The sequence below is a fragment of the Polyodon spathula genome, chromosome 1 (genome assembly GCF_017654505.1).
Source record: "Polyodon spathula isolate WHYD16114869_AA chromosome 1, ASM1765450v1, whole genome shotgun sequence".
Lineage (NCBI taxonomy): Eukaryota > Metazoa > Chordata > Actinopteri > Acipenseriformes > Polyodontidae > Polyodon > Polyodon spathula.
In genome coordinates this window covers 108,366,070-108,389,501 of record NC_054534.1, presented here as the reverse complement: position 1 = coordinate 108,389,501, position 23,432 = coordinate 108,366,070, and the positions used below count along the sequence as shown (strand labels likewise).

General features: G+C 38.5%; 1 protein-coding gene across 1 annotated transcript in view; it reads left to right on the top strand.

Annotated features, from left to right (window-relative positions):
- The first annotated feature begins 2,155 nt into the window (after positions 1–2,155).
- Positions 2,156–23,432, top strand: part of LOC121328888 (GDNF family receptor alpha-4-like) — an 82,614-nt gene continuing 61,337 nt past the window's right edge. The window contains exons 1-2 of the mRNA XM_041274062.1: positions 2,156–2,225; positions 22,035–22,253. Of these exons, the coding sequence (XP_041129996.1) occupies positions 2,156–2,225; positions 22,035–22,253 (289 nt within the window). The remainder of the gene's footprint in view (positions 2,226–22,034; positions 22,254–23,432) is intronic.

Sequence of the window (23,432 nt, the reverse complement as noted above, 5' to 3'; positions counted from 1 at the left end):
CCTTAGAAATGCATCACCTCTGCAGTGAACTGTGGATTTTAGTCCTGGGCAAGATGTGTAACCTCTGATTAAACTGGACGGAGAAATACAAATCCCAGTTTCCACAGTCAAAGTGCAAGTGTACTGCCATTGATTGGTGTTCAATTATAAAAGTGATGAAAGATCACCTTTTCTTGTATAGAAATCAACAGATTAATGAATGGATGTATTTATTTAATAGCTGCTAACAGATACTTCTTAAAACGAATGAGTATCAGCACACCCCTACCATTCAGGCTATGTAGCTGATTGACCCCAAGTCAGGTTTTATCAACAGCGTGGCTTAGTAAGGCATTCCATACCCTTACCACACTGTGTAACAAACTGTGCCCCCTATTTGACAATGGCTAGAAGATGAAGGACCGTGGTTAATAATGGTACACTGCAGTACCTTTTAGAAGGGAAGGCCATTTAACAGTGATACCCTTTATTTGATAAACAGAATTTTCTGCGGTGGGATACACAGCAGAGCTGTATAAAAGAATGAATAGCCTATAGGTTCAAAATGCCAATAACATTCATAGGGTTGGTGGTTAGCCAACCACTTAAAAGTCTGAGCACTAAACACACTCATCCCTTCACCTCATACCCCTCATATCCCTCTTCTTACAAGCTGGTGATTGCTTGTTGTTTCGTTAGGGTGAGTGGTTACCAATTGATGTTGTGTGTCTATTTCAGAAATATTGTATCTTGATTTATCTAATCAGGGTCATTTTTTTGGCATTGTGCTGCTGCTGCTGCTGCTTACTTTGGGAACATGTAGAGTAATTAATCTCCTTCTAACAGCTGATGAGTTATTAACACTGACATCAGACCCGTACCGACCTCTCCACTACAGAGAAGGAGTTTGCAGTTCTTGTCAAGACCTTGCCTTTCCATTCAATTCAACAGGCTGAGATACTAGTGCATTACAATTGCATAAGATTAAAAGAGAATCTTTTTTTATTTTGGTATCCCTAGGAGGCACCTTGAAGTGTTGGTCGTCTATCTCAAAGCAGTAACTATCCAGGGAAAACTAGCTAGGATGGATGACAACCATATTGGGGTTTAATAGATGATTACAGTACAATGTGATTAAGCTGCTGTGTTCCCTGGTTCCTTGCCAGTGCTAGCTGCAATAAACCTTGTTTGCATTGGCTTGGTTACCCTTCCAATAGCCATTCACTCTGTATCATACTCCAGAGGTTACCGGTACAGAAATATCCATTGTCATCAACCAGGAAACCCAGTTAAAGTTTCAGCAGGCATTAGAACACCATACTTTAGATTTTTAATAGTGTTCACTATTCCACAGTCATTCAAATGGAATGTCCTAGTAGCAACATCTGAAAGCCTTATTCATTAATAATTTGTATTATTAACAAATAAAAATAAACTAATAGTAATGGATTTAGACAAGGGATTCAACAAGAACGCTTTGTCTGTGTCTTTGTATGAATCATTCTTACAGTATGTTAATATATTGTAACACGGCAGGGAGGGGGTTAATATCCTCCCTGCCAAAAACATGTGTGTATGCACGTTTTTGGCTGCTGAGTAGAAGGGAGCAGAAGGTGCGCTTTGTTCCCAAGCAGTCGTCTAAACTGTAAGTCCTGTGTGAAACCTGTGTGGTTATATTTGTTTACGTGGCAGGTAAACGGCATAGCCATCATACGAGCTAGTCAGGAACCTGCAACGAATGTTTAGTCAGTGCTCCGAAGGAGCTAGGTGTTTGTTTTGCTTTGTTTATTTTTGTAATTAAAAGTGAGCGTCAGCGCTATTTCTTTCAATTCTTGTGTGTGGGTCATGATTATAGAAGGGAAAAGAACATGAGCAAGTCTGGGTGGCAAGCCCGCTGTTATTATATATAATTATAATTTTTGCTTCTTCTCCATTCATTCTTCTTTTGCCTTGAATGCTTTTTTCCTGTACCCTCTAGTGACAGTCCACAAGTACTACTGGGCATGCTTGCTCAGATTTCAGTATTTCATGAGCTGTACCAGTATATGAACGGGACCCAAGCTGTAGTTCAGTTTAAAAAAGGGGATGGCGCCAGTTTGTGTCCGGGTTGAGCAAAGAGGCTGAACTTTCCTGGGGATTCCAAAGAGGGCGTCACACTGGCTCTGACACTCTCGGGATGGGGGGTGGGAAACCAGCAGGGACTCCGAAAGGGCGTCACACTGGCTCTGAAGCTCTCAGGGTGGAAGGTAGGAAACCAGCAGGGACTCCGAAAGGGCGTCACACTGGCTCTGACACTCTCAGGGTGGGAAACCAGCAGGGACTCCGAAAGGGCGTCACACTGGGTCTGACACTCTCGGGGTGGGAAACCGGCATGGACTCCGAAAGGGCATCACACTGGCTCTGAAGCTCTCGGGGTGGGGGGTAGGAAACCAGCAGGAACTCCGAAAGGGCGTCACACTGGCTCTGACACTCTCGGGGTGGGAAACCAGCAGGGACTCCGAAAGGGTGGCACACTGGTTCTGACGCTCTTGGGGTGGGAAACCAGCAGGGACTCTGAAAGGGCGGCACACTGGTTCTGACGCTCTTGGGGAGGGGGGGATAAGTAGCGGGCTGCTGAGATGAAACAGTTGAACATAGAGAGAGAATTGGAGAAGAAACAGACAAAAAAAGCAAAAGAGAAGCAGGCCTAGAGAGAACCAAAAAAGAAACCACAATCTGCACTTAGTTGGCTGTACCGCACAGCCCAAACACTGTGCTTTGGACTTCCTTTCCTTGTCTTTTTGTCGCAGTCTAAGTAGCACTATGTTGCTCAGCTGTAGCTGTACTACTGACTGGTAAAGCATGCTTTACTTGTGAAGTATAGAGTTCCGTCTTAATAAATTGCTGCATCCGAGAGCCTGAAAATCGTGTGTGAGTCAAACACCCCCTGGTCCCAGTCGGTTTGGATAACCTGCATGCAGATATTTCATAGGCAATGATTTGGATGAAAGCTGCATCTGTTTCTTAGCAATAGGCCAATAGAAATACAGTTAATTCTCGTGAATACGAATTTCAATGACCAACAAAATCATGTATATTATCAGTAATTCATATTATCAGGAGTCTAAGCCAAATGCATATTACAAATTTATAAGTATTCTAAGTTTTATTGAACATACAGTTGGAAGTGAACTTTTAAAAAGTTTAATGGCAACTCGCAATGCATCACAGGATCTGTTGTCCCAAAACAGCACTTAAATATAGTACAGAGGCTGGATGCAAGTAAATACATTTCACAACATCCTTTACAGTCAGCTGTTCAAACTAGAGCGATTCGTTTTATTCAAACGTTTCTCCCCTGGTTGGGTTCCAAAATAATTTGCATTGACAGGAAATTCATGTTAAGTAAATTTGTATTATAAGAAGTGATTTACAATAAGCAACAGCTACATTTAGCAGGGACCATGTAGAAAATTCATAGTGTCAGGAAATTTGTCAACTCCGAGTTTGTTTTAACGAGAATTGACTGTAGTTCATGTACTGTAAGAAGTGTTAATGAAGATATTGAACTAAGGGAGTGTGAATGAAAGCAGGTTTCTATAAAGACAACGCACAGAATTCTAATGGTTTTTAGGCAATTGATGTTTTCTCTATTGCAACTTTCAAAGTGATTCTGCCTGCAGTGGACTAATTTCGTCATGAAACTCAGAACAGCAGAAGATGGGGAGCAATTTCCCACAGTGTTTTCCAAGAAGGGCTTTGAATAAAAAAAAAAGAAAAGAAAAGAAATTAAGTCAGTTGAATGTAGAGATGTTTTATGTATTTATTTTTTTCAGGTTGATTTTATAAACAGGTTCCAACTGCCTCACAAACCTATTTCATAAATCAAACCGGTTCTCAGTGACTTTTAATGAAATACATTCAACTGAGTATACAGAAAATGACATTAACCATTTCACAATCCTATGCAGGAAACAGTCAAAAATAGATTCTGATTGCAACTGGGCTGTACTGGATGTAGCTGTTCTTTACCAGCTTTTAAAGGAGTGCAAACATTAACACAGGCAATATTATCACTGCCCCGCATGACTTTTTCCTGCTGAAATCTATTGGTTCTTTACTATTTCATACTTTAATTTGGAATATGCTCATATTTCAAAGAGAAAGCTGATTTGTTTATGAAATGTTGTAGCTGCCCATTATAAATGCTTTCCATCAGCATAAAAGCATAGCAAAGTGTAATTAAGCACAGTTTATGTGGTAAAGCATAGGTACAGTGGCTCTCAAACGTATTCACCCCTGGCTTAAAAACAAAAAGGTCAATGTACTGGAGTGGCCCAGTCAAAGCCCAGACCTCAATCCAATTGAGAATATGTGGAAAGAGTTGAAAATTGCTGTTGACCAAAGGTCCCCATCCAACTTGACAGAGCTTGAGCAATTTTGCAAAGAAGAATGGGCAAAAATTGTAGTGTCGAGATGTGCAAAGCTGGTAGAGACTTATTCAAATAGACTCAACGCTGTAATTCCTGCCAAAGGTGCCTCTACCAAATATTGACTCAAGGGGGTGAATACTTATGCAATCAATTATTATCAATTTTACAAATTTAGAACAATTTGTAGATTTTATTTTTCACTTTGACATTATGGACTCTTTGTGTGTTGATCAGTGGCAAAAACTCCTAATTAAATCAATTTGATTCCATGTTGTAACACAATAAAATGTAGAAAAGTCCAAGGGGGGTGAATACTTTTGAGAGCCACTCTAAAATTGGAAAGCCCAGAGATACGGTATATGATAAAGCGTATTAAAAACAAACCATGGTAAACTAACCCCTATAAAAGTTATCCATTGTAAAAGCATAGCAAAGTATAATTAAGCACAGTGAAAGCATAGGTAAGCATTGTAAAGCCTAGAAAGATAAAGTAAAGCATATTAAAAAACAACTCATGGTAAATTAACCCCTATAAAGGTTTCCCCATTGTAAAAGCATTCCAGAGTGTAATTAAGCATGGTGAAAGCATGGTAAAACCAAAAAAGATATGGTAAAGCATATTAAAAAGCAAACCATGGTAAACTAACCCATAAAAGTTGCCCATGGTAAAAGTATGGCAAAGTATAATTAAGCACAGTGAAAGCATGGTAAAGCATTGCAAATCCCAGAGGTATGGTAAAGCACATTGCAAAGCATGGCATGCCATGGCAAGTGTAAGGTTTCTGCTGGAGTAACATTGTAGGAAAGAGTACTGATTACAGAGAAGTCCAGACTTTTGGGGAGGCTTCAGTTTATTTTCAATAACGTTGTTTTATTTAAACAATGTTGTAAAATAGTAACTATGACCACCTGTAGGGTTTCAATAGAGGAGCTGTCAGCTTGAAAGGTCCTGGATGACCCTACAGTCAAATAGGCAGTCATGCTTTTATTATTGTCTTTTTTAATGTATTTTCCCATAGTAAAAGCATACAAAACATAATTGAGCACAGGGAAGCATGGTGAAGCCCACAGCATATTAAAAAACATGACAGAACATGGTACCCTATCATAAATACACAATATACAGTAACCACAAGAAAAGCATGAGAAAACTGCAAAATGACCCTGCAAAAACACTATGGTAAACTTGTATAAGGGTTGACACTGGCTACAGAGAGACACACTTACAGGTGCGGAACTAGTTGTGCTGAGCTGTTTAACTTGTACTCTAAATGCAGTATATGAAACAGCGCTCTGTAACACTAGCTGGAATGAGCACTCTTACAGATGGACTGTGACATTGTTTCTAATAGAATGGATTGCCAATGTTACAGGTGCCATCAGAGCTTCTCTTCAAAGTATATGAATGTGGTCTCACTCACGGCCAATTGGGTCACAACGTGTGGTGCTCTGCCAGTGTTCTTGCTGCTTGATTGGAATCAACACATCTCTGTTGAGTCCTTCTGGGTATCCCTCTGATTTAAACAGATTTCTTGATTTATAATACATGAAAAGGCCACCCTCTGGAGAAACAACAAACTGCCAGTGCCAAAATCTGTTAGACCCTGGCTTCAACAGTGTCCAGTGAAGATTGGGCTGGAGAAAATAAAAAAACTTATAGTTGAGAGAGAAAGGAAGAAAGAAAGAAAGACATTGGGTGTATTTTAATGAGCCCATTTAAAATAGATATTAAAAGAGATATTTTAAACAGCCCATATAAAAGTTTATTTTTGCACAGTATTTTCCCAGTTTTGCTTTTCCCATGGTTATACCTTGCATTTCCCAGAGTTTACCCTGGTTTGCCATGTTTATTAATATGAACATAAGAACATAAGAAAGTTTACAAACGAGAGGAGGCCATTCGGCCCATCTTGCTCGTTTGGTTGGTAGTAGCTTATTCATCCCAAAATCTCATCAAGCAGCTTATTGAAGGATCCCAGGGTGTCAGCTTCAACAACATTACTGGGGAGTTGATTCCAGACCCTCACAATTCTCTGTGTAAAAAAGTGTCTCCTGTTTTCTGTTCTGAATGCCCCTTTGTCTAAACTCCATTTGTGACCCCTGGTCCTTGTTTCTTTTTTTCAGGCTGAAAAAGTCCCTTGGGTTGACACTGTCAATACCTTTTAGAATTTTGAATGCTTGAATTAGGTCGCCACGTAGTCTTCTTTGTTCAAGACTGAACAGATTCAATTCTTTTAGCCTGTCTGCATATGACATGCCTTTAAAGCCCGGAATAATTCTGGTCGCTCTTCTTTGCACTCTTTCTAGAGCAGCAATATCTTTTTTATAGCAAGGTGACCAGAACTGCACACAATATTCAAGATGAGGTCTTACTAGTGCATTGTACAGCTTTAACATTACTTCCCTTGATTTAAATTCAACACTTTCACAATGTATCTGAGCATCTTGTTAGCCTTTTTTATAGCTTCCCCACATTGTCTAGATGAAGACATTTCTGAGTCAACAAAAACTCCTAGGTCTTTTTCATAGATTCCTTCTCCAATTTCAGTATCTCCCATATGATATTTATAATGTACATTTTTATTTCCTGCGTGCAGTACCTTACACTTTTCTCTATTAAATGTCATTTGCCATGTGTCTGCCCAGTTCTGAATCTTGTCTAGATCATTTTGAATGACCTTTGCTGCTGCAACAGTGTTTGCCACTCCTCCTACTTTTGTGTCGTCTGCAAATTTAACAAGTTTGCTTACTATACCAGAATCTAAATCATTAATGTAGATTAGGAATAGCAGAGGACCTAATACTGATCCCTGTGGTACACCGCTGGTTACCACACTCCATTCTGAGGTTTTTCCTCTAATCAGTACTTTCTGTTTTCTACATGTTAACCACTCCCTAATCCATGTACATGTGTTTCCTTGAATCCCAACTGCGTTCAGTTTTAGAATTAATCTTTTGTGCGGGACTTTGTCAAAAGCTTTCTGGAAATCTAAATAAACCATGTCATATGCTTTGTAATTATCCATTATCGATGTTGCATCCTCAAAAAAATCAAGCAAGTTAGTTAGACACGATCTCCCTTTCCTAAAACCATGTTGACTGTCTCCCAGGACCCTGTTACCATATAGGTAATTTTCCATTTTGGATCTTATTATAGTTTCCATAAGTTTGCATATAATAGAAATCAGGCTTACTGGTCTGTAGTTACCTGGTTCAGTTTTGTTTCCCTTTTTGTGGATCGGTATTACCTTTGCAATTTTCCAGTCTGTCGGTACCACCCCTGTGTCAAGAGACTGCTGCATGATCTTGGTTAGCGGTTTGTAAATTACTTCTTTCATTTCTTTGAGTACTACTGGGAGGATCTCATCTGGCCCAGGGGATTTGTTTATTTTAAGAGCTCCTAGTCCCTTTAACACTTCTGCCTCAGTTATGCTAAAGTTATTTAAAACTGGATAGGAACCGGATGTCATGTGGGGCATGTCAGTATCTTCCAATATCTCTGTATTCTTTACAGTGCTTACTTATGCTATGGGAGAAATCTAAATACCTCCCCCTTTTGCTCTATATTAACCCTTCTGTTGTTTTCTCCCAGGAGGGAGTTAATAACTATCTTATGAATATCACTAAACACAATACAGATAGAGTGGAAAGAGTTCTGATGGTTGTACTGTGGTTGTACTGTGAGTAGCCATTGCATATGTAACAGAGTGGAGGCTGGGTGCAAACCAGTGACTCCCACACACTGCAAGTGAGCATCTTAACCACAATGCAAAAGAGCTATCAAGGACAATACGTAACGGCAGTGCATCACACAACACTGCCCGCTAAACTTAAATAATGAAAATAGATCCCATTAGGTTGAATGAAAAAGCTCTGAATCAAAATCGGAAGCATATTTTTTGGTGTATTTCTGCTCTTTTTTTTTTTTTTTTTACTGTTAAAGGAGGCACAATGTACTATTTCTTATCATCCACTGACTGGTACTGAATGTGTATGAGTGAGAGATTCTCAAATGTTATATAAAATGGCCTTTTCTAGTGCACGAACATATTCTGCTGTGTAGCCAGTGAACTTGAACTAAAGAAAGTGCCAAAGGCTAAAGTGAATTTTGGAATTAATTAAACGAGTGACTGATGCATGACTAACAGCTCAACTCTATTGTGCAGCACAGAATCTGAGAGGCAAAGGGTTGCACTCTCCAGTGCTGCTGACCGGAGCTGCATGTGATCTAAGAGGGCATCAGGGTCCCTTGTTCTGGATGTATTTGCTGATGGAGAAAAGGCCAATCCATAACTACAATTTGCCTTTTTTTCAGAATGCTTAGGGTCATTGTCCTACTGAAATACAAACTTTTGTCCAATAAGCCTAGCACTGGGTAATAAATGAGAGTGCAAAATCTCTTGTTATATTGCAGCATTCGTGCATCCTTCTACAAAACAAAGGTTCGCCAGAGCCTGAGGAAGAAAAACAAGCCCATACCATCACATAACATCCACCATGTTTAACACTGGGCATGATGAACTTTACTTTAAATTCTTCTCCTGTGTTCCTCCAAACATATTGTTGAAAAAAGTTTATTTTGGATTCGTCTGACCATAACATTTGGTTGAAGAAATCATCAGGCTTCTTCAAGTATTCAATGAAAAACTCCAATCGCTTTCTTTTGTGTATTGTTTTTAACAAAGCTTTGCATCTTGATTTTCACCCATGGACATTCATCTTGTTAAGGTATCATTGAATTATTTGCTCGTGATTTTCTTGACCATCTTCTCTCAATTCTTGTGTCAAATTTTTTGCAGTAATTCAAGGATTTTGCTGGGCTGCTCGAACGATTCTTATTCCAGATTTTGCATAAATCTTTCTTTGTCTTCCACACCTGGAGCTAGTTGTAATAGTTCCTGCTCTCCTGTGTTTGTCAATGATAGCCACACAGTGCTTTTTGGTAAACCGAGTCTTTCTGCTATTTTTCTAGTAGTTTCTCTTTTTTCTTTTAGTTGTATCATTGCCATTTTGAGACACTGCTGTATTCTTTAAATTGAATCATAAATTTCCAGTTTATTTTTCAGCACTTCGTGATTATGTATTCATTGATTCTATAATTATCATCAGGTGTTGGTTTTCAATCATGATAATTGTCAATAATTATCAACATATGGGTTTTATACAAAATATGTTGATTGCCCAAATACTTTTGTTGGTGCTCATGGTTGAGTTTTTGCTTTGCTGGTGCAAGTCCAACACTTCACATCACCCAGTCAACACCATCCCAACTGTGAAGCCCATCATGTTATGGGGATGCTTTCAATAGGAACTGGGTAGCTGCCCAAATACTTTTGTTGGTGCTCATGGTTGAGTCTTTGCTTTGAAATGCACTACCCAGCAGAGTGAACCTACAGGTACTACATTACATCTGGTGCATGTCCAACACTTCACATCACCCAGTCAACACCATCCCAACTGTGAAGCCCATTATGTTATGGGGATGCTTTCAATAGGAACTGGGGAGCTTGTCAGAATAGAGGGGAAAATGGATGGTGCAAAGTACAGGGGAATCCTTCAGGAAAACTTGACTCTAAAACTAAGGAAGAAATTCACATTTCAGCAGGATAATGGCCCAAAGCACAAAGCCAAAGCCACACTTGAGTGGTTGAACAAGAAGAGAATTAATGTTCTTGAGTGGCCCAGTCAAAGTCCCGACTTGAATCTAATCGAAATTTTATGGCGAGACTTGAAGATTGCAATCCATCAACGATCCCCAACAAACTTATCAGAACTGGAGCAATTTTCCTTTGAAGAGTGGGCAAAAATATCATCATCCTACTGTGCAAAGCTAGTAGAGACCTATCCAAAAAGACTCATAGCAGTAATTGCTTCAAAAGATGCTTCTACCAAGTACTGACTTAAGGGGCTGAATACTTACGCAACCAGTACATTTCATTTTGTACATTTTCTTTGCAAGTTTTGCTGACATTTTATCTCCTCCTCATATAACAATGTTCAGTTTAACCACTGCAGCTTTGAATAAAAAAAAAGTTTGTTTGAAAAACTATGCACACATTATTTGCAGTTCAACAAAATGTGACATTACTTCTGCAAACCACTGTATGTGTGCGTGTGTGTGTGTGTGTGTGTGTGTGTGTGTGTGTGTGTGTGTGTGTGTGTGTGTGTGTGTGTCAGTACTGCCAAAAATGTATTTGTAATAGAACTGCATGCATGCTTACTATAGGACTCTGGTAATACCATATTGTAGTTTTTAATGGGGGAGCGGCTCTTCTTCTGAAGATTGTGATGGGATGTCTAAGGTCCTGAAGTGTCCAAAGAGACCTTTGACCGCTAGTATGCAAGCTTGCATCTTCCACCGCCTGTACAGTAACAGAGTGCAATACCTTCCCATTACAGAAAACATCTTCATCAGTCGTGGCAGGCACTCAAGCAATGACAGCACAATCAATAACTCCAGTGGCATTTGGCAATGCTGGCTTGTAATAAAAGAGCCCTTACAGAGCAGTCACTTTAAAAACAATAACTAAGGAGAAAGCCAGGCAAGGCACAATGGCTTTTAGAGTTCAGAAAAGAGATGGTTTGTTAAGATTACATCTCATTTCTGCAGTTCATGATGAACATGTCCTTTTAAATTTGTTTTTCAGCACCATAAGTTGTGTTATTTTATTGGAAGCAAATATGCATTACCATGCTTAGTTGCTGCTATACAAACAAGACTTTGGGGTGTCTCTCAGGACACAGGACTGTGTATGTAATTCAGAATCAGAGAAAAGGGTACGTGTGAGGTAATAGAAATGAACTTGTTGTTTGTTGAGTGTGTCCTTTTGTCTTATTGTCTTGTTCAGTTTAGGAGACAGCAAAGTGAAACTGTGTTTTATGTTATAAGAAACACCCTAAAAAGATACCATGCTGTATGTTCTATGCACAGGATGACATCTTGTATACAGGTGTACTGCAATTCTGACAGACCGTTCACGGTTATTGTTGGGTTTCTCTTATACAAGCTTTATCATTTCAATAAATAAGCATGAAAAATTAGATCTGAGAAAAGAAGGCGTGTAAAGAAGGATTACACTCTTATAAAAGTTTCCTGCAGTAAAAGCATAGCAAAGTGTACTAATGCATAGTGAAAGTATGGTAACGCATATGTAAGCACTGTAAAGAATAGTGAGGTATGGTAAAGCATATTAATAAACAACATGGCAAACTGGAGTAAACTATGGTAAATGCAGTTGTGTTCCTTTATAAAAGTTAGACATAGTAAAAGCATAGCAAAGTGTAATAAAATGCAGTGGCAGGATTGTAGAGTATATAAAAGCATTGTAAAACAAAGATGGGTATACATATTATAGCATACTGAATAACATGTTTAAACAAATGGTCAACTATGGTGAATGCATAGTATAACCATGGGAAACTGAGCATGCAAAAATACTATGCTAGTGTATTGGAGGCTTCTGGTAAATCTATACTGTAAAATAGTTGGAAGGTTGTATGGAAGGTTGTGAATCACTGACATTTACAAGAAATGTTTCTTGTATAATCCCTGAATAATACCCTTTTGCTTTCTCTTAGCTCACATAATCAATGCCATTCCTGACCATAAGCTGGCACAATCTGTATTTGTAAATAGAGCTTTGGAGAGCTCCTGTCCCCTAAATGTCTATGTCAAAACTGTGACTCTTGACATTTATACCTGAGGATGTGGACACATATTCTATTAACCATTCTTGCAATTTAAAGACAGCTTTTCATTAGATAATAAACACCGTTGACATAAGCACGTATCACAGCATTTTGCCTTGCTTGGTTTTGATGCTCTGACTTGTCTTTCCGGGTACCAGGAAGACTACTCCCATGGCTGCAAATGAGGTGGAGGCTCTGAGGAAGAGGTAAACTCAAAGCATTTATTTATTTTTACAGCACTTTTCATACAAAAGTATCACAAAGCACTGTACAAAAATCTGTTACATTTACACAACACGATATCTTTGTGTAAAGGTCCCCAGGCATGTCACACGCACAGCTGCTACATATTAAATAGCATATTTAAAAAAACAGTATATTAAAAAAATAAATAAACTTAAAAGTTAAATTAAAACCCATTAGGATAAGAAAGCTGTTTTATAAAAATTTGTTTTCAGTCTTGACTTAAAGATTGTAACAGACCCAGCTTCCCTGATGAAAGAAGGGAGGGCATTCCATAATTTAAGGGCTCTGCATGAAAAGGCTCCCATGATGATTCTGCTGATCCTAAGAATAACCAGCAGCCCCACATCCCGTGAGCTAACTAGGTGCTAATCCATTTAGGGCTTTAATAGGTTAACAGCAAAATCTTAAAATATATTTTATATTTTATACTGAGCAGGGAGCCAGTGTAGGGAGGCTAAAACATGGGTAATATGTTCACTTTTCCTCATTTTAGTCAGAATTCTAGCTGCGGTATTCTGAACGAACTGTATGTGAGACCTTTTGGGATACCAGAGAGAAAGATACAGAAATAATTGGTCTAAGTTTGGCTATATTTCTCAAATGGTAAAAAGATACCAGAGTTTTCATTTCTAGTTTAAAGGGTACATAAGGACCTTTTTATTTTATTGTGTTACATGTTCCCATGTTTACGTAAGGTGTGTAGTGTTTTAATTTTTTTTTTTTAGATTTTGACCACTTTTTTAAACCTTTAAATTTTTAACTGAAATGGATTTACCAGTGAGCAGAAACATGATGGGAAATGTAGTTGTGAGAAGTCCGGCACCAGTGTTTACCAGTGTTCAATACCTAACTCAGCAAGGAATAGCGTTGCGTGGACATGATTCAAATTTGATGCAGCTCTTGCTGCTATGCAGTACAGAATCGGAGGAATTAAGACAATGGCTTAGTCACACAAAATACAAGTGGCTATTACATGATGTTGTTAACAAGATAATCAAAATGATGGCAATGTCAGTGCTACAAAAAATTGTGCAAGTGATAAAGGGCTCTAAGTTTTATTCCATTGTGATGGATGAGACTATTGATGACTGGGAGAGTTTATGGGTTCTTACCAAACTGACGCAACTGATGCTGCTTCTCTTTTCAAAATTATGGAAGATTTGATTTTCAGGTTTGATTTGCCTTTTTCTGACGCTGGGAGGGAATGTTATGATGGAGCCAGTAGTGTATCCAGTAGATTTACTGAGGTGAAAGAATTTGTTCATTGTGCTGCACATTCCCTTAATCTTGCCACTCAGGATGCCCTACAAAATATCCCTGTGTGTCATGATTGTTTTTCAATGGTGAATGATCTCATTAATGCCATCAGGTAGTCACCAAAGCATATGGCAGCATTCAAAGAGTTTCAGGGTGAAGGGAAGCTATCTTTACACCTACTGTGCCCAACAAGATGGACAATGAGGTTCAGCAGGATAAAATTGTTGCACATCAACTACGTGGCCATAATGAACTGCCTGGATGAATTTAGTCACTTTACATTAACAGTTTCTGTAAAAGCCACGGGTCCATAAACTCAGAGCCCAAATGTGTCGTTGTACAGCGTTCTCAAGAAAGTTGACCTGCTGCAAGGGGTGTTGAGTGGGATGCATACCGATTCATTAGTCACTTTTGGGAAATGTCAGTAGATAAGCCAAAAACTCTGAATCTAGAAGATCCCGAAAAACGCAAGCCACCGACATGGCTCGATGATGGAAGCTCTCCTCAAACCTTTAGTAACCCCAAAGACTATTTTCATCAAATACATATCAGGATAACTGATGCTTGTAAAGTTACAATTGGGCAGAGGCTTTCATCAGAACTCTTCACATTTGCAGTGAAATTGGAGAAGCATATAACTGATGCAGTACGTGACTTAAAACAGGATATCACACCTATCAGTGAAGCTTTCCAATGTGATATTAACATGGAGAGGCTATCGCTTCACATAGAAATGCTGGGTGATATTTGCAAATCGAGAAATTGCCTGCTTAATTCGGTGAGCAAAGTGAAGCAATTTCTGAAGGAAAACAAAGGTTTGAGTGACATCTTGTCAGAAGTAATTATTATTCTCTTGAAATTGTTCTACAATCTGCATCTCTGAGTGATCATTCAGTTGCCTAAGAAGACTAAAAAACTGTTATGATTTTAGTCAAAGAAAAAACTTCCATAGTAGCCTTAAATATTCTAATTGGTAATATTGCCAATGTGAACGTTCTGTTTATAATGCTGTACACAAACATATTATTATTATTATTATTATTATTATTATTATTATTATTATTATTATTATTATTATTAATGGAAAAGTTTAATTTAGAGTTTCCTGTCTGAAACTGTGCATAGCTTTAAATTGGGGACCTGGTGCCCTCATTTATCAACTGTGCGTTCTATCTGAGCGTAAACTGTGCATAGCTTTAAATTGGGGACCTGGTGCCCTCATTTATCAACTGTGCGTTCTATCTGAGCGTAAACTGTGCATAGCTTTAAATTGGGGACCTGGTGCCCTCATTTATCAACTGTGCGTTCTATCTGAGTGTAAACTGTGCATAGCTTTAAATTGGGGACCTGGTGCCCTCATTTATCAACTGTGCGTTCTATCTGAGCGTAAACTGTGCATAGCTTTAAATTGGGGACCTGGTGCCCTCATTTATCAACTGTGCGTTCTATCTGAGCGTAAACTGTGCATAGCTTTAAATTGGGGACCTGGTGCCCTCATTTATCAACTGTGCGTTCTATCTGAGCGTAAACTGTGCATAGCTTTAAATTGGGGACCTGGTGCCCTCATTTATCAACTGTGCGTTCTATCTGAGCGTAAACTGTGCATAGCTTTAAATTGGGGACCTGGTGCCCTCATTTATCAACTGTGCGTTCTATCTGAGCGTAAACTGTGCATAGCTTTAAATTGGGGACCTGGTGCCCTCATTTATCAACTGTGCGTTCTATCTGAGCGTAAACTGTGCATAGCTTTAAATTGGGGACCTGGTGCCCTCATTTATCAACTGTGCGTTCTATCTGAGCGTAAACTGTGCATAGCTTTAAATTGGGGACCTGGTGCCCTCATTTATCAACTGTGCGTTCTATCTGAGCGTAAACTGTGCATAGCTTTAAATTGGGGACCTGGTGCCCTCATTTATCAACTGTGCGTTCTATCTGAGCGTAAACTGTGCATAGCTTTAAATTGGGGACCTGGTGCCCTCATTTATCAACTGTGCGTTCTATCTGAGCGTAAACTGTGCATAGCTTTAAATTGGGGACCTGGTGCCCTCATTTATCAACTGTGCGTTCTATCTGAGCGTAAACTGTGCATAGCTTTAAATTGGGGACCTGGTGCCCTCATTTATCAACTGTGCGTTCTATCTGAGCGTAAACTGTGCATAGCTTTAAATTGGGGACCTGGTGCCCTCATTTATCAGCTGTGCGTTCTATCTGAGCATAAACTGTGCATACGCTCAATTCCACTCAAACTTTATGATTTGGTGATGCAGTGCTCAAGAGAATGGCAGCAATGTGTATTGCTCAGTAAAACCACAGAGTCCAGCCTCGAAACAATAAACACAGTCTTTAATACACCCACAATATACAAATACGGTCACCAGTCCAGCTACAGTGCTCGTGATGAAAATACAATTAATCATGAAACAAGTGTAGTGTTCTCAGGGTTTTTATGCTGGCCTGTATCGACAGCTCCAGATCATGTTAGCCATCTAATAACAATAAACAAGTATATATTTAGACATGACAAAACAAACAAAACACTCACGATTTATAATATGGTTCTCCTTCCAGTGGTTTAGTGTTAACCATAACAAAGGAACAGATCCCTTATGTACTGTCAATCACACCCCCTTGGTGATACAAGTGCAGTGCAGTTCCGGGTTTGTGCTGGTCCTTGGAAACAGCTCCGAAACGTGTTAGTCGTTTACTAATAACAATACACAATTATAAACAAACAAACAAACACTCACAATACGGATACATAAAACACAGGTCCTCCCAGGTTCTTTTCTCTAACCAAAACAAAGGAACAGATTACATCACTTCGTCCCTTACTTATACAATCACTCATGACCCCTTGGTAAACTATTGCAACTGTTCCTCCAATCCGCGGCTGCCACATCGCTTCATTTCCGGGTCGATGACTTGGTGTACTGTAGCCCCGTCCCCTTTCTAGATGGCCAATTTAATTGCACGTCCATCCAGTCCCAGGCCACTCTGTTCCCTTTACACAGAGCCTTCACAGGTTGGGAGGTCATTCTCTGTCTCTGTCCCACTCATTTATTCACAAAGCCCAATTTCGCACACTGGAAAGCAATAACGCTTCATGCACAACCTGACAATCAGTTTGATTTTCTGATCTTTGGTGATTTCCTTAACATTAAAATTCAGTTTTAAAGGCATGGATGATTGCATTGAATATAAAATACATTTACAGTGAATATAGAATACAGACAATGGTGAAAAATGCTTTTGTTGTTTTACAGTGTAATAATAATAATAATAATAATAATAATAATAATAATAATAATAATAATAATAATAATCTACAGAATTAATAGCCAAACATTTTTCTTCTTGATTTTGTTTTTGAAGGTTCCTCTTTCCTTTAAGACCCCAGGGTTTTAAATAACACCCCAGGCAAATCATTAAAATGTAAAAGCTGATCTGATTCAAAATCAAATGGAATTAGTTTTGTTGTTTTCTGTGCTGCAGACAAGGTTTGCAATACTGTGTATTCCACTCAGTGGCAGAGCTGATATCAGTCAGTGTGTTGAAAGCACAGCCAAGTCTCCATTGCATTGTGGAAGGATTTCTCCAGGTTTTTTTAAACATCCTCTCCCAGCCCTTTGCTATTCAGAAACTTGGGCTCCCTCGTTGCAATATGGGCTCAGATAGTCCCTGAAAGGTAAAGTTTATTTGTCTCTCAGCTGGGCCTGCAGGACCCATCATGTGCAAGGGGGTTACGTCTGAAAGCAGCACATTAACACAGACACAGTTTGCTGCTTTGTTTGACTTTTACTATCAGTCCTCACTGCAGCTCCAGCACTCCATTGTTATATCATACTGTTGTAAGCATGGATTCTTGCTAGGTACATTATGATTGGCTGCAGCTCAGCACTCCATTGTTATATCATACTGTTGTAAGCATGGAATCTTGTTTGCTCTTTTTGTATACATCCATGAAGTAACTTCACAGTTTTCACCAGCAAAAACATCAAGAACAGGCCCTGTTAAAAAAGCAAACAAAAGCACCAAGAGCAGGGATTCGGAATGGGATCTAATACGATAAATGAAAAAAAAAAAAGTAATTTTTCATGAAACAGAAACTGAAAATGAAACTAAATTATTTATTACATTCTGGAACAAAAACGATATTCAAGATTTTGTTTATCTTTTTTTCTAGTTCCCTTCCAGCCTGTTCTCTCTGTCTCTTTCAATTGTTTTCAAACATAATGTTTGCAGTTGAATACAATAGGCAGTTTGACTGTAGCTGGTCCTCACACTACTCACAAGTGATTTTATTAAAAATGATGAATTGCTACAAACTACATGAAATTACTACTTGAATTATTTTGAATGTATTACTTAAAAAAACAATAAAAAAAACATTTGTTACTTAAAATCATTTGCCGTCCATAACTACGAAGCACTCAATAGTCCAGGATTTAGAAATGATAACAGAAACTGATAAGCCTTTATCAGTAGAGACATTGCATCTCTAATGACTGTGCATTTACATAGTAGTTACTTAGTAAATGCATGTGTACTTAAACATAATTGCAATGTTATTCTACATAGTTATAATGTACTTAATGTAAAAATCTTTTTGCACACTATACCCCTAATCTTAACTCTAACCTAACTCTAAGCCTAACCCTAACCACTTTAACCCTCTCTAAACCTAACCTTAACCCTTTTCTGATAGAATTGTGTACTTACATACTGTATATTATGCAAAAAGAGTTGCATGTTAAGTGCATTATAACTATGCATAATAACATTGTAATTACATGGAAGCACACATGTAATTACTAAGTAACTACTATGCAAATACACAGTAATTAAAGACACAATGTAAATGTAATAAATTAAATGACAAATGTTTCAATTAGTCTTGTCTTTCTAAATGTCTGCAGTTTGAAGAAGACATCTACACATTATTTAAATCTTCTGAAATACATCCTAAAATCTACTACAGCTAAGTAAATTGATTAGTTATACCAAAGGATTTTAATTTTCATATATATCTCCAGTGAAAATCCAGAATTCAGTACTAAATCACTCGCTTGTTAGAGCAGGTGTGGCCAAAGCTGGCCCTTACACTCCTGGTATTTGTTCTAAATTGCTTAATTGAACCAATGAAACCTCCATCCACACCCTGCAGTTCTTCATTATCTCATTTTACCTGTTAAACCTAGAGTGGAATGGCCCTCCAGGACTGTGATTGAACACCCCTGTTTTAGAAGAAGGTCATTTTTTTTAGTTGATTCCAGGTCTTGATTGAAACATCATGAAACTTGTAAAGGAAACACGTTTCAGAGGCTTTCGACCTGATGTCATAACTTCCAATTTCCTATTGATATCTGATGAGCTGCATTATGTGGTACCTGACTGCGTGAGCTGATGCTGAGTGCATGCAAGTATGATGCCATACATAGTTAGGGCCTGGATTATCTGTATAACTCTCCAGTGAGTACCCAGAGCTAAAGCAGGTTGCTCACGTATAATTTGCTTATAATGATTTAGTGCTGTCTTTCTGATTAAAGCAATAACACACAGCTGGGTGTTCAAATATATTCCAATATAAGCATGTCTAGCGGTGTCATTCAGCATCACGAGGTCCAACATCTGCACGCCTAAGGAAATTGTGTGGCCCGACCCCTCCCAAAGTGAATTGGTTATCAAGTGAAAGTTCTGAAAGTTTCAAGCAGTGCTGCTGTGATGACATGTCTGTTCTGATTGGAACACTAGTTAGCCAATGAGATTGCTCCCTCTATATATATATTAGTACAACTTGGCATTTCTTGGTAAACTTTCTTAGCAATATTCCAGGTCGTAAGAGAAGATCACTGACAAGCTGCAAGTGTATTCAGTTTCATCTTGTCAGTGAATACGTGAGCAGCATGCATACAAACCATGTGTTTGCCATTCACTTCATTAGCAATTATGCCTCCAGATACCAAAGCTTACAAGGTCATCTACTTTGGGATAGTGGCCACTCCACTGTACATAGGCACCTTGGTCTCTGCACACAGTTCATATATTTTTAATTTTGTACTTTCAGTTTCAGTCCTCATGGGAGATTTAGTGTTTTCATTATTGATTTCTGCTTGAGAAATAAAACTGGGATCTTGCCATGTGTTGGAGTTATTTATCTTTATCAAGAGAGAGTTGTCAGGGGCCATGCTACTCAGGATCTGCTTGGAAGGTTAGTTGGTTCAGTTAAGCCATTTTCAATACTTGTTTTGTTCCCAGTGGTTCAGTCTGATTGCTCGTTCTTCAACTCTTTTCATATCCTTTCTGTAATGTGTTGGCCAGAATTGAACCTAGTGCATTGTACAACCTCATCAAAACCTCCACTGATTTACACTCTACACTTTTGATTGTGCACCTCTTCTGTTTTCCCTTTTAACTGCAGTAATGTGTCTATCAGAATACCAAGGTCTTTCTTGGTATATATCCAAATTATTAATGTTAGCTATAGACATGTATAGTAAGCCTATGTTAAGAAGGACTCCTCTGTTTTCATTGATTTGTGCTGAGGACAGTCATTGCTGCCAATATACTTCTATGATATGCATGTTTATTTTATAGAACACCCTTTTCCTCAGGCTGCGATAGATGTATTTATATAAGGCAGACCTTGGGTACCCATGCTGCTTTCCAAGCAGTTTTATTCCTCTGACTTGTGTTAAGGGAATAGAGATATTTATAAATGCATGCCTTGTGCATTCATGGACTTTTCCAAAGGCACACTGTTCCTTAAACTGTGGTTTCCTTAAACTGTAAATTTTTGGGAAACTTTCATTAATTATATATATATATATATAATATATATATATATAATTAGATATATATATATATATTATAGATATGGAATATATATACCTTGCAAGGTCCATTTAATTTCACAAATTCCTGCTTCTGTCGAATTCATGGCTTGTAAGTATTAAATCTTTATAAACAAAGAAATACCACCCGGCTGGATGGTTGGGACAGCCTGGTAACACTGGTTTAACCAATGACTAATGATATATGGTATATATCTGTATATATATATATATATATATATATATATATATATATATATATATATATATATATATATATATATATATATATATATATATATATATAATAGATGAGCTTCAACTCGAGTTTCTACTTCAGAAGTACAAACTTGAGTTGTACACAGATTGAATCACTCTATCATGCGGCCTGGTTCACAACTGCAGCCCCTCCTCATCAGAAGAGACAACAGCAGCAGGTATCTCCAGATTTCCTTCTTGTCTTCGCTGACTCGCCAACTGTAGAGAATAATGAAACTGATAAACAATATTAGTGGTGTTACATCTATATGTTTATTTGCATAGCGTAGAATAGACAATTGTATTGAATAGGGTCGCATCACTCTGGGCTGCAGTGAGATTGATAGAACTGAGTCCCGAACAGTGTTTTCACTTTAGTTTTGTAGATTCCAAAACACACCCTTTTAATTATGTCATTTATGACCCCCTCCTCATTATACCTGGGTAAGTGGCAAGTTGCCAAACCTCACAAACATTTATTTGCATCTTTTTATCTCTAAGATTACCATCCCCCCCCCATGCAACCAAGCAGAACCCTCTTCACAAATGCCCATAAATGGTCATATTTGCCCTCTCTTTAGTCAATCTGCAATTTATTGAGACAGACTCTGCATTCCAAAATACCCCACTATAACTCTGTACTTAATATCTCTCCATTAAAAGTACCATACATTCCAAATATTCTAACAATATGAGTATGGACTATTACATTTCCTTACAGTCCCAGCTTCTTTGTTCAATCTGTAACAGAAAATAACATCGTATAAAATAATAATCAGTTCTGATACAAAAACTATTACAAAATTCCTTACATGTGTTTAAAATACAGAGCTGCTTTCCTTGACTTTTCCTAAATATATGTACTAATTCCCCTGACAAAGAAAGAATTGCGTAGCTGCAAAAATGAAGGAGATTAAGGAGATACAATACTGTCATACCTACTCTGACCAGGAGTGGTCAAATTGACCGATACATATAAAACATATTATAAAATGAAATGTTGCAGTATTATTATTATTATTATTATTATTATTATTATTATTATTATTATTATTATTATTATTTGTATTTATCAGTCGGGTCTTGCCACCATGCACTGATGTTTGATTATATCAGTCTGCATTCCTCAAGTGAGCGGTATTCTGACATTTCTATTGTTTCAATGAGGTTCATGGTATCCCGTCAATCAGCCTTGACAGCTCACAGTGCTCAGCTGTCTGTCTGCACTGTGGTTTCTATACAAGTCACTTGTTTTTACAAGAAATTCACTGTTACCCCAATACGCATTGAAAATGGATCGCAGAAGACACAGGACAGCAAAGCAGTTTTTGGAATTACTGCTAATTTTACGATTTTGATGCAGCAGAGACGGACAATGACGAAGATTTTGATGCAGCAGAGACGGACAATGACGAAGATTTTGATGCAGCAGAGACGGACAATGACGAAGATTTTGATGCAGCAGAGACGGACAATGACGAATCTGGCTTTGAAGCGGACTGGGTTTTCGAAGATGAATCTCCAGCAGCAGTAATAGTGAGGAGGATGCCAGTGAAGTATCAGGGCCAAGTGTGCGAAGAGGGTACATGAGATCCCGTGGGAGAAGAAGCAATCTTGTGGCAGCCCCTGCAAGGATGCCAGCCACTTCACCTGCATCAGCCCCTGCACATGAGGCAGCCACTTCTCCATCAGTAGCCCAGCACCACATGGCACCCTTCTAGATTTTGTGAATTGTTTTGAACTCAGATGAACTAACTATTAGTTAAAGACACATTCAACACATTTTATATGAGTGACCCTGCTGTCTATTGTCCTCATCTAAACAGTATCAAATCTTATTAACAGCACCGGAAAGTTACTGTACTTTTAATGTATTTGTCATTTGGGTCACTAAATCACGCCTGCGGGGAAACACCAGCAGGATTTATATTGAGTTACAGTCAAAGAGAGAGGGTAGTAAGGCCTACCACAGTTTAGGCCTCCTTCCTCACTGTCTGACCATTATGAATTACCATTAGGTATGGGGTTCAATAAGAACTGAACCGGTGGCACTTAATATTAAACACCTGTAATTACTGTGTATTTACATAGTAGTTACAGTGGCTTGTAAAAGTATTGACCCCCCTTGGCATTTTTCCTATTTTGTTGCCTTACAACCTGGAATTAAAATTGATTTTTTGGGGGTTTGTATCATTTGATTTACACAACATGCCTACCACTTTGAAGATGCAAAATATTTTTTATTGTGAAACAAACAAGAAATAAGACAAAAAAACAGAAAACTTGAGCGTGCATAAGTAATCACCCTCCCCCCCCCCCCCCCAAAGTCAACATTTTGTAGAGCCACCTTTTGCAGCAATTACAGCTGCAAGTCTCCTGGGGTATGTATCTATAAGCTTGGCACATCTAGCCACTGGGATTTTTGTCCATTCTTCAAGGCAAAACAGCTCCAGCTCCTTCAAGTTGGATGGGTTCCGCTGGTGTACAGCAATCTTTAAGTCATACCACAGATTCTCAATTGGATTGAGGTCTGGGCTTTGACTAGGCCATTCCAAGACATTTAAATGTTTCCCCTTAAACCACTTGAGTGTTGCTTTAGCAGTATGCTTAGGGTTATTGTCCTGCTGGAAGGTGAACCTCCGTCCCAGTCTCAAATCTCTGGAAGACTAAAACAGGTTTCCCTCAAGAATTTCCCTGTATTTAGCGCCATCCATCATTCCTTCAATTCTGACCAGTTTCCCAGTCCCTGCCGATGAAAAAC